The 17,379-nt window shown below is 42.9% G+C and overlaps 1 protein-coding gene across 6 annotated transcripts in view; it reads left to right on the top strand.

The window, feature by feature from the left end:
• The window catches only part of LOC132407702 (membrane-associated phosphatidylinositol transfer protein 2), a 317,765-nt gene that overhangs the window by 227,504 nt on the left and 72,882 nt on the right, over window positions 1-17,379 (top strand). For all 6 annotated transcript variants that reach the window (XM_059994571.1, XM_059994565.1, XM_059994568.1 and 3 more), the window contains 2 exons: window positions 559-666; window positions 9,898-9,965. In XM_059994571.1, coding sequence (XP_059850554.1) covers window positions 559-666; window positions 9,898-9,965 — 176 coding nt within the window. The remainder of the gene's footprint in view (window positions 1-558; window positions 667-9,897; window positions 9,966-17,379) is intronic.

Genomic DNA, 17,379 nt, shown 5'->3' on the forward strand with positions numbered 1-17,379 from the left:
AAACAGTTAAAGTTACAGCTCGTCTTTGATGAATCTGTTTGGGTTTTGATAAATATCACTGCTTTACTTGACTGGAAATTGTCAAATTGCTGTAAGAATTACAAAATTTGAATTGGCCACACCATTTTCTCTTTTTCTGATTTGAGAAGGGGATGCACAAGTAGTAGTGAGGTTATGTGTGTGGCTGTTCAGTTCCTTAGTCTGGTAACGCATGGTACAAACGGTGGTGAGGTTGTGTGGCTGTTCAGTTCCTTCGTCTGGTAACGCATGGTGCAAACGGTGGTGAGGTTATGTGGCTGTTCAGTTCCTTCATCTGTTAATGCACAGTACAAATGGTGGTGAGGTTGTGTGGCTGTTCAGTTCTTTAGTCTGGTAACGCATGGTGCAAATGGTGGTGAGGTTATGTGGCCACACAGTTCCTTAGTCTGGTTACATGTTTTCATCTTACACAGAGAGGAAGGAATTTATGACTTATCTCGTGTTGGTATGCAATTAATTCCGTTGTTTAAGAGTCAAAGATAGTTACTTGTTCTTTACATTTTCTTTTTATCTATACAGAAGACTTTTCAGACAACGAGGAAAGCTTCCCTCAAGAAATCACGAAATGGAATTCAAATGACCTCATCGATAAAATTGAAGCGTGTGGAGAGAATGAGGAGAGGCCGTGTAAGCTCAATCTGTTCATAAAATTATTTCAATCCCCTGCAAAATGTACATCACTTTAGTTCAGTATTATTTGAGTAAGGCCCACAATGCCTGTGCCGCTTGAAAGTGTAAAGCACAGTTACACCATAGTCATTGGCTAGTTAGTGTTCCTTCTTAACTAATTATATATCTAATCCTTTTCTTAAAGTTGTTACTCAGTTCACTGCCACCACCTATTGAAGGTGCTGCATCCAACTTACGCCTAAAAAACATTAGCTTCATTTCCATTCACATATTTGTTGGTTGTCTGTTGTATCCAACAATGACAGGAGATCTGTGTGGGAAAGTGGAAGAGCACAGGGACAGTTCCACTCTCCCGATCTTGGAGGTCCAGGTCCAGTGATATGGGTAGTCATCACAAACTGGGGCCTTCCTTGGTTGCAATAGATGACCATTAGTTTGTCTATGCCTTGTCATGCACATCGCTCTCTGTCATATCCAACAATGACAGGAGACCAGGCGGGGAGAGTTCTTAAAGAGGAGAAGCTGTTACACTGGGGCAGTTCCACTCTCTTGACCTTGGAGGTGGTTCAGTGGTACGAGTAGTCAACATAGACTGCAGTGGATGACCATGATATTTTTTGTGCCTTGAAATGCCCTTCACTCTCCACAAAGCACTGGAGAACCACTTTCCTGGCTGTAGGATCTCACTGTAGATCTCATTTGCCCACTCTGCTGAAGCTGATTTTGCATGCTAGAATAGGCATAGCCCTATCCCACCAGGGTATGAGGCTCGCTGCCTACCCCCACCTGGTTTAGCCTGCCTGTTGAAGCAGGGTTCTGGGGTGTGGCTGCCATTGCATGCAAGCAGCTACCTGGAGCCACAAGTGAGAGCTGAATGTCTGGTGGGGAGCAAAGGTGGGTGAGCTGCCCCAGAATGGACATGACAAGCACCCCCTCCCTGGACACCTCATACACCTCACTGAGGTTGTACGGGGAAGCTATGACAGACTACAGAGTTAGTGATAGTCAACCAAAAGCAACAGCCAAGGCCTTTTGCCTTCATGCACTGTAGGCATTCTTCTAGAATCCATGCTTATGTTCTTGAATTAACATTAAAATGCCAATTTTTACCACTACTTTTGGACAATCCATGGCAGGGAGTGTGTAGAGAGCTACCTTTTAATCAGGACGACGTTCAAGGTTTGAAAGGCAGAGTTTCATGACAGTATCTCGGAGTTGAAGAGTGACCAGTCAGCAAGAGGCAGTGCGTATAAAGAGCTACCTTTCAGTCAGATCCAAGTTCAACATTTAAAAGCAGAGCTTCATGCCAGTTTTCTCTGAGTTGGACAATCCACGGCAGGGGGTGTGTTAGAGAGCTACCTTTTAATCAGGAGAGTGACCAAGATTTCAAAAGCAGAGTTTTGTGGCAATTTGCAAGAAAAAAACTTTGACCAATGACCACTTGGTGTTTGGGATTGATCAGCAAGAGCAAATTAAAGGAAAGCAGTGGCCATTGTCGCAGCGGCTGTCATCTTGAGGCTGTAGCTCTTTGAGGCTTCTGCAAAGAGGGGCTTCAGTCAGAGAAAGCAAAAGAAAAGTTCTAGGTTATTTTTTTCTTTACCTTCTTTATATTGCTTGGCTAGGACAGTAGAGATGCCAGGCAGTATAGTTGAGTGCTCCTTTTGCAGGATAGAAAACATAGTAAACTACAGCACAATACAGGCCCTTCAGCCCACAATGCCATGCCAAACATATATTTCCTTTAGAAATGACCTAGAGTTACCCATAGCCCTCTATTTTTCTAAGTTCCATGTACCTATCCAAGAGTCTCTTAAAAGACCCTATTGTATCTGCCTCCACCACCATCACCAGCAGCCCATTCCACACACTCATCAATCTCTGTGTAAAAAAATCTTACCCCTGAGACATCTCCTCTGTACCTACTTCTAAGCATCTTAAACCTGTGACCTCTCGTGATCACTAATTCAGCCCTGGGAACAAGTCCCTGACTATCCACAGGATCAATGCCACTCATCATCTTATACACCTCTATCAGGTCACCTCTCATTATACAAGGAGAAAAGGCCAAGTTCACTCACCCTATTCTCATAAGGCATGCTCCCCACCGAGGCAACCTCCTTGAAAATTTCCTCTGCATCCTTTCTATACCTTATCAAATGCCTTGCTGAAATCCATATACACTACATCTACTGCTGTACCTTTATCAATGTGTTTAGTCACATCCCTCAAAAAATTTAATCAGGCTCGTAAGGCACAACCTGCCTTTCACAAAGCCATGCTGACTATTCCTAATCATATTATGCCTCTCCAAATGTTCATAAATCCTGCCTTTCAGGATCTTCTCCATCAACTTACAAAACACTGAAGTAAGACTCACTAGTCTATAATTTCCTGGGCTATCCCTACTCCCTTTCTTGAATAAGCGAGCAACATCCAGAACCCTCCAATCCTCCGTAACCTCTCCTGTCCCCATTAATGAATCATTGCCAGAGGCTCAGCAATCTCCTCCCTCACCTCCCACAGTAGCCTGGGGTACATCTCGTCCAGTCCCAGTGACATCCAACTTGATGCTTTCCAAAAGCTCCAGCACATCCTTTTTCTTAATGTCTATATGCTCAAGCTTTTCAGTCTGCTGTAAGTCAATCCTACAATCCCCAAGATCCTTTTCTGTAGTGAATACTGAAGCAATGTATTCATTAAATACCTCCGGTATCTCCTCAGGTTCCATACACACTTTTTCACTGTCACACTTGATTGGCCCTATTCTCTCACATTTTATCCTCTTGCTCTTCACTTGTAGAATGCCTTGGGGTTTTCCTTAATCCTGCTTGCCTAGGCCTTCTCATGTTCCCTTCTGGCTCTCCTAATTCCATTCTTAAGCTCCTTCCTACTAGCCTTATAATTTTCTACATCTCTATCATTACTTAGTTTTTTGAACCTTTCATAATCTTTTCTTTTCTCCTTCACGAGATTTTCAAAAGCCCGCTGAGAGATCTGACACCTGACCAGATTCATTTCCCAATACCAGATAAAGTACAGCCTCTCTTCTTGTAGGCTTATCTACATATTGTGTCAATAAACCTTCCTGAACACCCCTGACAAACTCCACCCCATTAAACCCTTTGCTCTAGGGAGATGCCAATCAATATTCAGGAAATTAAAATCTCCCACCACAACAACCCTGTTATTATTGCACCGTTCCAGAATCTGTCTCTCCAACTGCTCCTCGATGCCTCTGTTACTATTGGGTGGTCTATAAAAAACACCCAGTAGAGTTATTGACCCCTTCCTGTTTCTAACTTCCACCCACAGAGACTCAGTAGACAATCCCTCCATAACTTCCTCCTTTTCTGCAGCCCTGACACTATCTCTGATCAGCAGTGTCACACCCCCACCTCTTTTGCCTCCCTCCCTGTCCTTTCTGAAACATTTAAAGCCTGGCACTTGAAGTAGCCATTCCTGCCCCTGAGCCATCCAAACCTCTGTAATGGCCACATCATCATAGCTCCAAGTACTGATCAACGCTTTAGGCTCATCCACTTTGTTCATGATACTCATTGCATTAAAATAGACGCATCTCAAACCATCAGTGTGAGTGCATCTCTTCTCTATCACCTGCCTATCCTCCCTCTCACACTGTCTACAAGCTTTCTCGATTTGTGAGCCAACTGCCCCTTCCCCCGTCTCTTCAGTTCAGTTCCCACCCCCCAGCAATTTTAGTTTAAACTCTCCCCAATAGCCTTAGCAAACCTCCCTGCCAGGATATTGGTCCCCCTTGGATTCAAGTGCAACCAGTCCTTTTTGTGCAGGTCACTCCTGCCCCAAAAGAGGTCCCAATGATCCAGAAAGCTGAATGCCTGCCCCCTGCTCCAATCCCTCAGCCAAACATTTATCCTCTACCTCATTCTATTCCTATACTCACTGTCGCGTGGCACAACAGTAATCCTGAGATTACTACCTTTGAGGTCCTGCTTCTCAACTTCCTTCCTAACTCCCTGTGGTCTGTTTCCAGGACCTCCTCCTTTTTCCTACTATGTCGTTGGTACCAATACGTACCATGACCTCTGGCTGTTCACCTTCCCATTTAAGGATATCATGGACGTGATTAGAATCATCCCAGACCCTGGCACCTGGGAGAGAAACTACCATTTATAGTTCTTTCCTGTGTCCACAGAATCGCCTGTCTGACTATAGAGTCCCCTATCACTGCTGCCATCCTCTTCCTTTCCCTACCCTTCTGAGCCACAGGACCAGACTCTGTGCCAGAGGCGCGGCCACTGTTGCTTCCCCCAGATAGGCCGATTTCCCCCAACAGTACTGAGACAGGAGTACTTATTGTTAAGGGGGATGGCCACAGGGCTACTCTCTAGTATCTTCCCTCTCCTGACTGTTACCCACTTACCTGTCTCCCGAGACCCCAATGTGACTATTGCCTATAGCTCCTCTGTATCACTTCCTCACTTTCCCTGACCAGGCAAAGGTCATCGAGCTGCATCTCCAGTTCCCTAACCCGGTCCCTAAGGAGCTGCAGCTCGACATACCTGGTACAGATGTGACCGTCCAGGAGGCTGGAAGTCTCCTGGACATCCCACATCCGACACCCAATACAGAATACTGGCCTCACAGACATACTTGCTATTCCTGTTCTTCTCAAATAACTTACCTGGCCTTGACACGTTATCACCGAAGCCCTGATGAGCCAAAGCCCTCATACTCTGACTCCCCCTACTGACTCTCCTGCTCTATACAGCCGTCTTCTTTTTAAAATTCTTCCTGCCGGTCTAACTCGCTGACGTCCACATGCCTGCGCAGACATGCCTCGATCAAACCTCCGAAGAAAAATTACTCTCCTTTTAAATTCTTTTCGCTGGTCTAACTTCCTGACATCCACGCGCCTGCGCAGTCCTGCCTTGATCAAACCGCTGAAGAAAAGATGCACTGGATGTGAGAAGGCAGGGAGACCTCCAGTGACCCTCACGACAACAACTGTAAAAAGTACATCCAGCTGAAGCTTCCAACAAACCGCTTTAAGTAGTTGAAGCTGGAACTGGATGAACTCTGGATTATTCACGAGGCTGAGGGGATAATAGAGAAGTAGTTACACCCTAGGTGCAGGACACAGGAAACTGGGTGACAGTCAGGAAGGGGAAAGGGATTAAGGAGCCGGTGCAGAGTACCCCAGTGGCCATCCCTTTCAACAGCAAGTATATCAGTTTGGATACTGTCTGGTGGGAAAGGAGGAAAGTCACAGTGGTGGGGTCTCTGGCACTGCGTCTGCCTCTGTGACTCAGAAGGGAATGGGGAAGAAGAGGCCCGCTGTGGTGACAGGGCTTTCATTAGTTAGTGGAATGGGTAGGAGGTTGTGTGGGTGAGAATGAGATTCCTGGGTGGTATGTTGCCTCTCGAGTGCCAGTGTCCAGGATATCTTGGTTCAAGTCTTCAGCGTTCTTAAGTGGGAGGGTGAACAACCAGAAGGTGTGGTCCATGAAGGTACTAATGTCGTGGGTAAGACGAGTGATTAGGTTCTGTATAGGGAGTTCAGGAAGTTAGGTGCTAAGTTAAAGAGCAGCCTCTCCAGGGTTGTGATCTCAGGATTGCTACCCATGCTATTTGCTTGTGGGGCCAGAATGAAGAAGATTATACAGTTTAATATGTGGCTGAAGAGTTGGGGTAGGAGGGAGGGCATCAGATATTTGGATCATTGGGCTGTCTTCCAGGGAAGGTGAGAACAGTATAGAAGGGACGGTTTGCATCTGAACTGGAGAGGGACTAATATACTCACGGGATGGTTTGTTAATGCTGCATGGTGGGGTTTAAACTAGAGTTACAGGAGGATGGGAACCAGAGTGCCGGAACAGTTAGTGGAGAGGTTGTGGAGACAGCTGTTGGTAAGACCTGAGACAAAGTTAGGGATCAAAAGGTTTGGCATGATGTGACTAGTGTCCTGAGCTGTGTATATTTCAATGCAAGAAGTATCATAGGATAGGCAGATAACAATGCTGAAGATGAGGGAGCTGGTTTGCAAACAGAGGCAATGTATAGTGAGGAGAGGCTGTTGATACAGTGAAATTGCAGTCAACAGGCTGAATTGCAATGTAAAAGGCAGAATATATCGAAAAGGGTGGATACTGAATTGTATACAGAATAAGGTAGATGAACTTGCAGCACAGTTGCAGATTTACAGCTATGATGTTGTAGGCATCACTGAATCATGGCTGAAAGAAGATTATAGCTGGGAGCTTAATGACCAAGGATACGCACTGTATCAAAAGGGTAGACAGGAAGGCAGAGGGGGTGGCAATGCTCTGTTGGTAAAAAATGAAATCATTAGAAAGAGGTCAGAATGTGTTGATAATTTTTAGAGCACTTGGGGTTGAACCCATTAGAGGATCAGGTATTCTGAATTTGGTGTTGTGAAATGATTAGAGAGCTGAAGGTAAAAGAACCTTTAGGCACAAGTAATCATAATATGATCGAATTCACCCTGAAATTTGAGAAGGAGAAGCTAAAGTCAGAGGTATCAGTGTTACAGTGGAGTAAAGGGAATTACAGAGGCACAAGAGAGGAGATGGCCAGAGTTGATTAGAAAAGAACACTGGCAGGGATGATGGCAGAGCGGTAATGGCTAGAATCTCTGGAAGCAATTTGGAAGGCACGGGATATATACATCCCAAAGAGGAAGAAGTATTCTAAATGAAAGATGACACAACCGTAGCTAACAATAAGTCAAAGCCAATACAAAAGTCAAAGAGAGGACATATAATACAACAAACATTTGTTGGAGGTTAGATGATTAGGAAGCTTTTAAAAATCAATAGAAGGCAACTAAAAAGTTTCTTCAGATACATAAAGAGTAAAAGAAAAGCAAGAGTGGGTATCAAACCACTGGAAAACTATATTGGAGAAGTAGTGATGGGATACAAGGAACTGAATAAGTATTTTGCATCAGTCTTCACTGTGAAAGACATAACTATAGAGAAGGTTCCTGGGAAACTAAAAGGCATGAAGGTAGATAAGTCATGTGTACACCCAGGGTTCCAAAAGAGGTGGCTGAAGTGAGGAGGCATTAGTAATGATCTTTCGAGAATTACTAGATTTGGGTATGGTTCTGGAAGTTTCAAATGTCACTCCACTCGCAACGGAGAGAGGCAGAATAAAGGAAACTATAGGCTAATTATTCAGACCTCAGTGGTAGGAAAGATGTTGGTGTCGATCGTTAAGGATGTGATTTTGGAGTACTTGGAGGAACATGATAAAATGGACTGTAGTCAACATGGTTTCCTCAAGGCAAAATCTTGCCTGACAGCTCTGTTGGACTTCTTCGAAGAATTCCTAGACAAAGGAGAATAGGTTGATGGTGTGGACTTGGATTTTCAGAAGGCCTTTGACAAGGTGCCATACGTGAGGCTGCTTAACAAGCTACAAGTTTATGATATTACAGAAAAGATTCTAGAATGGAATAAGCAGTGGTTGGTTGATTGGCAGGAGGCAAGAGTGTGAGTAAAGAGAGCCTTTTCTGGCTGGCTGTCAGTGATCAGTGTTGTTCCACAAGGGTCTGTGTTGGCACCGATTCTTTTTACGTTATATGTCAATGATTTGGATGATGGAATTGATGGCTTTGTTGCAAAGTTTGCAGACAATATGAAGATAGGTGGGGGAGCAGAGTTTTGAGGAAGTAGAGAGTCTACAGATGGACTTAAACAGACTAAAAGAACAGGCAAAGAGATGGCAGATGGAATACGGTGTCAGGAAGTGTATGGTCATGCACTTTGGTAGAAGAAATGAAAGGGTAAACTATTTTCTAAATGGGGAGGAAAATACAAGAAACTGAGACACAAAGGGACTTGGGAGTCCTTGTGCAGGTTGAGTCTGTTGGGAGGAGGGCAAATGCAATGTTAGCATTCATTCCAAGGGGACTAGAATATAAAAGCAAGGATTTAATGTTGAGACTTTAGAAAGCACTAGTGAGGCCTCACTCGGAGTATTGTGAGCAGTTTTGGTCCTTCATCTTAGAAAGGATATGCTGAAACTGGAGAGGGTTCAAAAACGGTTCATGAAAATAATTCCAGTATTGAATAGCTTGTCATATGAAGAGCGTTTGATGGCTCTAGGCCTGTATTAACTAGAATTCAGAAGAATGAGAGGTGACCTCATTGAAACCTATCGAACCATGAAAGGCGATAGAGTGGATGTGCAGAGGATGTTTCCTATGGTGGGAAAGTCGAAGACCATAGGACACAGTCTCAGAATAGAGTGGTGTCATTTTAGACAGGAGATGAGGAATTTCTTTACCCAGAGAGTGGTGAATCTGTGGAATTCTTTGCCACCCTATATTTAGGGTAGAGGTTGATTGATTCTTGATTGGTCAGTGCGTGAAGAGATATGGGGAAAAGGCAGGAGATTGGGGCTGAAAGGAAAATTAGATCAGCCATGATGAAATGGTGGAGCAGACTCGATGGGCCACATGGCCTAATTCTGCTCTTATATCTCATGGTCTTATGGTTTAATGAGATTAAAGTGTTTGACAGTGAATGAACATTTACTACTTACTTGCTGCCTTTTACATCACTGGTGTTTAGGACAACAATGAAGGTTCTCCATCTCTGACGGTGTTCTTGGTTTTCACTACTGTCCATTATGTGAGTCCTGGGTGGAGACTCAGGAATACCGTCACACTCAGATTAAGAAGTATTCTTCATTGCTGTTTCTTTAACAGTTCTGTTTGAGCAGTCAGGGTTGTCAGCCCTGAGCTGAAGCCCCAAACCTGGAGAACTGGTGGACTACTCTTAGTTTGGCATGGGAGACCCTACCAACAGCCAAAGCATAAAGCCCTGACTCCAGTGAGCATAGCTCTCTGGGTCATTGAGGCATGCAAGCCTCCAAACCCTACAACAAGGTTGTGGTCCTTTTGGAGGAATGAACATTTAGTTCTCTTTTTAACGTTGGAAAGCTCTTACGGCCGTTTCTATAGCACAATGAAATGGTGACAGGATAATTCATGCTATCAATGGAAATTGAGGATTATTGATCAGAATTCAGCTATTTGATAATAAATGTATTTCAAATCCTTTGAATCCAGCAAAGTGTACACACGTGGCAACTTAATGCAATGTGGACGCAGAAATTGCTAGAGACGGTGTGCCAGTTGCTTCATTTACGGTTGATTGCATAGATACTGACCATTACTGAGTGTCTTTATGCTGTTATTGACTGATCGTTCTCTCCCAGGTGACTTGTACCAAGGCCAGTTGAGAGACTATATCCCAACCAGTGCAGAGCAGCTCAATCCAGTTGAGGTATGTGACCTGATAAGTAACTGATGATATCTGTTTTGTATGCAAGAACAATTAGCTTATTATTCATGGCAAGGTAACAGTTGACATGTCTTAAACTATTGAGGTGACAGTTATCTTAATAATCCCAATAGAAAGCCATCACAATTTCTGAGGCAGTTGTTAACCCCCAGTGTTGGAACAATACAACAATCCCATGTTCTACTTGCTCTGAAATTAGTCATAGAAAGGTACACATAGAAACAGGCCCTTCAGCCCATCCACTCTATGCTGAACCATTTCAACTACCTACTCCTATCAACCTGCACCTGGACCATAGCCTTCCATACCCCTCCTGTACACATACCTATCCAAACTTTTCTTGAACATTGAAATCGAGCTCGCATGCACCACTTGTGCTGGCAGCTCATTCCACACTCTCACCACCCTCTCGGTGAAGAAGTTTGTCCTCATGTTCCCCTTAAACATTTCACCTTTCACCCTCAACCCATGACCTCGAGTTGTAGTCCCACTCAATCTCAGTGGAAAACACCTGCTTACAACCCCGACCCTGGTTTTTCTATGTTAGAACATAAAATTCAGTTTAAAAGATAAATGTACATAGAAATAGATGCAATCATTCTCTTTTTTCTATCTTAGAACAAAGAATTTACCATAAAATACACACGTACAAACCAAAAGATGCAATAACCTACACAATCATTTTTTATAGTTGGAAATGATATGAATTATTACATTATCATATTTTATGTCACTTAAAATCTATCAAGTGATCTCATGTGCTTGACCAAGTTAACTAAAACTGGACCTTGATCATTTGAAGAATTTCTTAAATAAATCAAGGTTGGAGAGTTTTCATTTTCACGGCAATGGAACCCTCACCTCAAACGATGCAACTTATTTTTTTATTTAACCCTCCCCACCTCAAACGATGTTATTTATTGAACCCTTCCCACCTCAGTTGATGTTACTTATTTTTAAATTTAACCCCCCACCTCAGACGAGGCTATTTAATTTATAGTTGTTCCTGAAAACCCAGCTGTTGCTGAGAACAGAATGATTCCTAATATTGAAATAAAGGTACAAACTATGCCCCGATTAATTAGAATTAAAAGGAAAATGCCAGCTGAGTATCTGAGACCTGATAATTCTGATTTTTTCTGCTTTTCAAAGACTCTTAAAACCCAGAGATTTTCTCACATCTCCTCCATCCTCTCAGAATTAAAATCAGGTACAATATTACTGGCATAAATCGTGAAATTTGTTGTTGTACAATAGCAGTACAATACAATACACAAAAGCTATACATTACCAGGAGAAATATATAAAACTAAATTAAGTAAGTAGTTCCAGAACAGTGCAAATATCCATGTGAGGTAGTGTTCATGGGTTCATTGTCCCTTCAGAAATCTGACGGCAGAGGAGTATTATTGCATTGTCAGTCACTGTGATGCTGGTATGCTTTCCATCTCAGATGGCAGGAGAAGGAAAGAAATAATCTGCAAGTACAGACCAGTCAGGCCCTTCCACAGCAGCGCACAATCACTAATGTACTCCAGAACCGGAACCACCATAAGTAATTTGAAAACCACGTCAGCTGCTTTGCACACTGCGGAATCTCAGAACCACTAAGTACAACCAGTTTGGAATGTCGGTGGTTTGTAATGGAGCTGGAATAATTTTTAATCAGACACTGGTGGGAAGCTACCAATTTCTTTGAAAGGTCTAATACAGTAGTCTGTTTCAGCAGGCAAGATTCAATAGAATTTTTAACCTAAAATACAACCAGTTTTCCATTATAAACACCCCTCATTTCTGCTATGGAGTGTGGGACCGAATGATCTACTCACATATACAACCCAGAGGTACATTCTCTTGTAGGCATTCTCAGAAAATACAAAGAAATGGGGGAAAAAAGCAATAAATATTGAGAACATGAGATGAAGAGTCCTTGAAAGTGAGTCCATTGGTTATGAGAACAGTTCAGTGGTGGGACAAGTGAAGTTGTGGGAGTAGTTCATCATTGATGTGAGTGAAGCTATCCCCTCTAGTTCAAGAGCCTGATGGTTGAGGGGTAATAACTGTTCCTGAACTTAGTAGTGCAGGTTCTGAGGCTCCAGTATCCCCTTACTGATGCCTGAGAGGTAGTAACTGTTCCTGAACCTGGTGGTGTGGGTCCTGGGGGCTCCTGAACCTCTTCTTGAAGTTTTAGAGGTAATAGCTATTGCTGAACCTGGTGGTGTGGGTCCTGAGGCTTCTGTACCACCTTCCTGATGGAAGTAGCAAGAAGAAAGTATGGCCTGGATGGTGGGGGTCCCAAGACTCCTGTACCTTCTTCCTGATGGTTGAAAGGTCATAACTGTTCCTGAACCTGCTGGTGTGTGTCCGGAGGCTCCTGTGCCTCCTTCCTGTTGATTGAAAGTTAATAACTGTTCCTGAACCTAATATTTCCATTGATACTGTTTTAATTTATTGTCTGTAAGTTTCACAATTTAGCATTAGTGTTGTAGAAGTTGCAGCTGACCATTTAATGTCACGTTAAATTCCAGTTTATTTTAAACAGCAGCCAGGTGATGCGCTGAGGCGCTGGTGTTATGCTGAGTGAGATATGTAATTGTGAAACTGCTACTTCAGTGCTGTGTTGGGAAATGTTAGGAAAGGTTATGTTATTGGTAGCTGGGTTGAGGTGTTTGATGTTTGCCAAGCTTCTCAATTAGCTTGCTGACGTTTCATCAACAGTGACGTGACAGTTGTTGGTGTTTCTCTCGGGAGTGCTCTTGGTCCTGATTGGCTACTCCATCAGCTCTATAGGGCCCCGTTCTCTTGGTCCTGATTGGCTACCCCATCAGCCGAGCTTTCAGTTCTATTGGCGCTCGTTTCATTGGTTCCTAGGATCTCGTAGATGGTGCCTATTTCAATATGTTTACAGAACTATCAAGAGAGAACCACACTACTAACAATTCTCAAGCCTGCTTTGCATTTGACTGCACCAGAACCTCTGCAGTGACTCTGCTAAAGTGGTATATTTCTTGGTCTTCATGTACTGAGATCAGTGACTGTGGATCATATCTCTGTATCGCCAGTTTGTGTTCCCGTAAACAAGTTGAGAGCTTGCATCCTCCTGGCCAACGTAGTCTCCATGGGTGATCCTTTACACCACGTTGCTTTTATTAATAGCTGTCAAATCTAGTGATCACATCAAGAATACAATACTGAAGTTACGTGAAACATCACTTTGCGATTCAGAAGAGCCTGATTTAATGTGTGTTGTTATGTAAATCTAGCTTCACTTGAGAATCTCATTCATTCCCCTTATGAAAACCGACGGAAGAGAGAGTTCCCAGCCTGGCCACTTTATTCAGATCATAGAACGGTAACACCAAAGGCAGTCCAGCTATTCACATTTCCCGACTCTTCCCCTAAAATCCTGTTATTTTTCCTTGCTTGTTTGGATCCATTTCTATTTAGGAAGCCACTAGTTCTTGAACTATAAAAATTCAGTGTGAACGTACTACATGTGATGAGGAGTTCGAGCAGATGTTACTGTTCATTGGTAGGGGAGTTAAATACAGTGATGAGCAAGGATGTATATCAGTAACAAAAGCCAGGGCTGAGACCACGTCCTGGGTCCTGTGGACCTTATCAAATAAAGGCTCTCACCACAGAGCCAGTGACAATAAGACTACTAAGATATAGGAGCAGAATTAGGCCATTTGGCCCATCGGGTCTGTTCTAACATTTCATCATGGCTGATCCATTTCCCTCTCAGCTCCAATCTCCTGCCATCTCCCTGTATCTCTTCATGCCCTGATCAATCAAGAATTTATCTCTCTCTTCCTTAAATATCCCCGATGACGGCCTACACAGCCACCTGTGGCAAAGAATTCCACAAATTCACCACTCTCTGGCTAAAGAAATCTTCCTCATCTCCTTTCTAAATGAATGTCCCTTTATTCTGCAGCTGTGTCCTCTGATCTTAGATACCCCCACCATAGGAAACATCCTCTCCATATCCAAGGGCTTTCAACATTCAGTAAATGTCATTGAGATCTCTCCTCCTTCTCAACTCCAATGAGTATAGGCCCAGACCCATCAAACACTTCAATGGGATGAAAATAGTGCAGAGAGGCCTATTAGATTAATAACTGAAGTGGACGTGGTTGGACAGGTCCGGCTTGCAAATACTGTAGTTCAGAAGGGTGAGAGACTTTATTGAAACGTGCTAGAGACTCAGGGATGTAAAGAGGACATTTCCTCTTGTGAGAAAATCTAAAACGAGGGGCCATGTTTGAATATAAGGTGTGACTCATTTAAATCAGACATAAAGTGAATGGTTCCATCAGAGGGTTGTGAATCTGTACTTACTGTCTGTTACACTGTTGGTGTTTAGGGTAACGATGAAGGTGCTCCATCTCTGTTGGTGTTTAGTGATTCTTTCATTATGTCAGTAACTTCCTCTCAGTTTTCAGTACTGTCAGCTATGCAAGTGAACACTCAGGAATATCATTGCACTCAGATGTAGAAGGATTTGTTATTGCTGTTTCCATAACAATTTTGTTTGTACCAGTCAGGGTTGATAGCCCTGAGATGAACTCCCAAACCTGGAAGACCAGTGGACCACTCTTAGTCTGACCTCTGCCCTTCTGCCAAGAGCCAAAGCATAAAGCCTTGACTCCATCCAACATGGCCCTCTGGGTCATTGAAGCACACAAGGGCCTAAACCACGACAGGGTTATGGGCCTCGTGGAGGTGTAAATCTGTGGAGGGCGGTAAACACAATATTTGAGTACTTTTGAACAGAGGAAAAGCAAGAAATGAAATACTTTCGGGAGTACCGAGCTATGGTTAAAATCAAATCAAAATGATCTTATTAAGTGAAAGAGCAGGTTTTAGGTGAGGAGGTGGGCGAGTCATGTACTCCTGCTTCTAATCCATCCAGCTCATATCAATCTCATTCCACCACCACAGTTCAGTCAAAGTCATATGCACATGTGTGCCTGGGTCCAAAGAAACTCAACGGTACAAGCATGTAGCAAGATTCACACGAAAATTTACATAGCAGTGTTCACAGGGAGCATATTTACATAAATCGTATTAAGTTTTACCAGAAGGAAAAAAAATAATAAAATCCATTATTGTGACCAGTAATACATTGTCCACACTAAACAATGGCAGCATTAAATTGTTCCCTTTCTCATGATGCCTTTCATTTTCTTGCCGATCACATTTAATCTACATCTTCTGATTCTAGACTCTAGCACCAAAGGGAATGTTTTTAGCTCTTGTCTGCATTCCTCATTTTCAACACCTCTGTCCATCTCAGCTGTAAGACAACACTCCATTTCTTCAGCTTTACTCCAAAAACAGAAATTCCTCATTCCTGGAATAATTCCCATTCATTTCTTTGGCATTTCTGTCTTCACATTCTTTCCAAAGAGCTGCGAATAGAATTGTACCAAATGTTCCAGTTATAACCAGACCTTCGTAACACACAAAATTCTGGAGGAACTCAGTAGATCTGGCAGCATCTATGGAGAGGAATAAGCAGTGGATGTTTTGGGCCAAGACCTTCTATAAGAACTTCAATGAAGGGTCTCAGCTCAAAATGTTGATTCATTTCCATGGATGCCTCCTGACCTGCTGAGATCCTCCAGCATTTCGTATGTGTTATGACCAGACTCTCCAACACACATAAGGTCAGGCAGCATCTATGGAAGTGAATAAAACTTGACATTTTGGGTCGAGATCCTTCTTCAGGACTCTGCCCAAAATGTCAGCTATTTATTTTTTTCCATAGATACTGCCTGACTTGCTGAGTTCCTCCAGCATTTTGTGCGTGTTGCTCTGGGTTTCCGGCATCAGCAGAATCTCTTCTATTTATGACTAGACATCTGTCTAGTAAACATTTACGATGACTTCCTTATGTTTGCATTGTCTCCATTCATGAATCCTGTTATTGCATATGCTATTTAAACCACATTCTCAATCTCATCCACTGTTTAATTACTTAGTTACAATAACCCACTGTCATTTAAACAATCATGCAAACTTGTACAATCTGTGTTCAAATTAAATCAAGTTTGATTATCATTCAACCATACATAGGTACAGCCAAATGAGACAGTGTTCCAAAAATGGAGAACAAAAAACAGTCACGTAAGAACACACACACACACACACACACACACACACACACACTCTCACTCACTCACTCACACTCTTCAGTAAGGTAACTTAAAATATTGCCACTGAAACGGTATTTGTGTGTGTGTGTGTGTGTGTGTGTTTCTGTCATCTTCATAGCTTACCATGCTAAGGTTGTAATATTAGAAAACTGATTGAGAATTTGTGTTCTTCTTGTGACCATTAGTTCTAAATGTTATTTGCACGATTTGTTTTTTTTCTTTATGCACATTGGTTTGACAGTCTTTTTTTAATGGGTTCTATTGGGTTTCTTTGCTTTGTGGCTGCCTGTCAGGAGACGGATTTCAAGGTTGTATATAGAATACATACTTCAAATATAAATGTACTTTGTAATGTAATTCCTAGAATATCTCTAGTCCTTTAGTTTTCTGCATCTCCTGACTTGGTCTGTGCTTTCATGCAGATACACAACACTCTTAAAAATAAGAGTGTCAGTACCTCTATACCAAAGATTACAGTTACAAGTTTACCAGCAGTAAGTAAAATTAAAGCTGTAGTTCTGGTGCCCTTACTGCTTCTGAAGTGTATTGATTTAAGCAACATAATAATGTTAAGCTTCTCTGCTAAGAGCATGCAAGGAAGGAAGCCTTACTGTGGATGCATTTCCTCATGAGCAGGGCTGAAGCTGTTGACTGAGATCGGTGATCAGCTCAGCTTGACTGGCCTTTGTTTTTCTCTCTCGCTGCACCTGAACGCTTGGCCACTCAGGGACGATGCAGTTGCCAGCACTATCCAACTGCATGATAAGTATGACTGGGTAGCAAACACGGACAGGAGACAGAACTGGACTTTTGTCTCTTTGCAGCCACCCAATGATTGCTGCCTTGGCTGGCATGTGTCCGCACAAAGTGCCAGTCGTATACCTGGGGCTTTCCTGGACTGTGGATCTGAGTGTGATCTTAAACTGGATCACTACTTCTATTCCAAATCACTTCACGAGAACTGTAACATAAGGCATAAAACAGAATAAGGAAACACACCAGTTAACTGTATGAAGCAAAGTTGACCAAATTCATCACTTAGCTTTCTGGCCTTTTAGACCATAAGACACATGAGCAGAATTGAGCCATTCAGCCCATCGAGTCTGCTCTGCCATTCCATCAAGGCTGATTTATTATCCCTCTCAACCCCATTCTCCTGACTTCTCCCTGTAATCTTTGACACCTTAAATAATCAGGAACCCATTGACCTTTGCTCCAAAAACACTCAATGA

Source organism: Hypanus sabinus, chromosome 18, assembly GCF_030144855.1.
Source record: "Hypanus sabinus isolate sHypSab1 chromosome 18, sHypSab1.hap1, whole genome shotgun sequence".
NCBI lineage: Eukaryota > Metazoa > Chordata > Chondrichthyes > Myliobatiformes > Dasyatidae > Hypanus > Hypanus sabinus.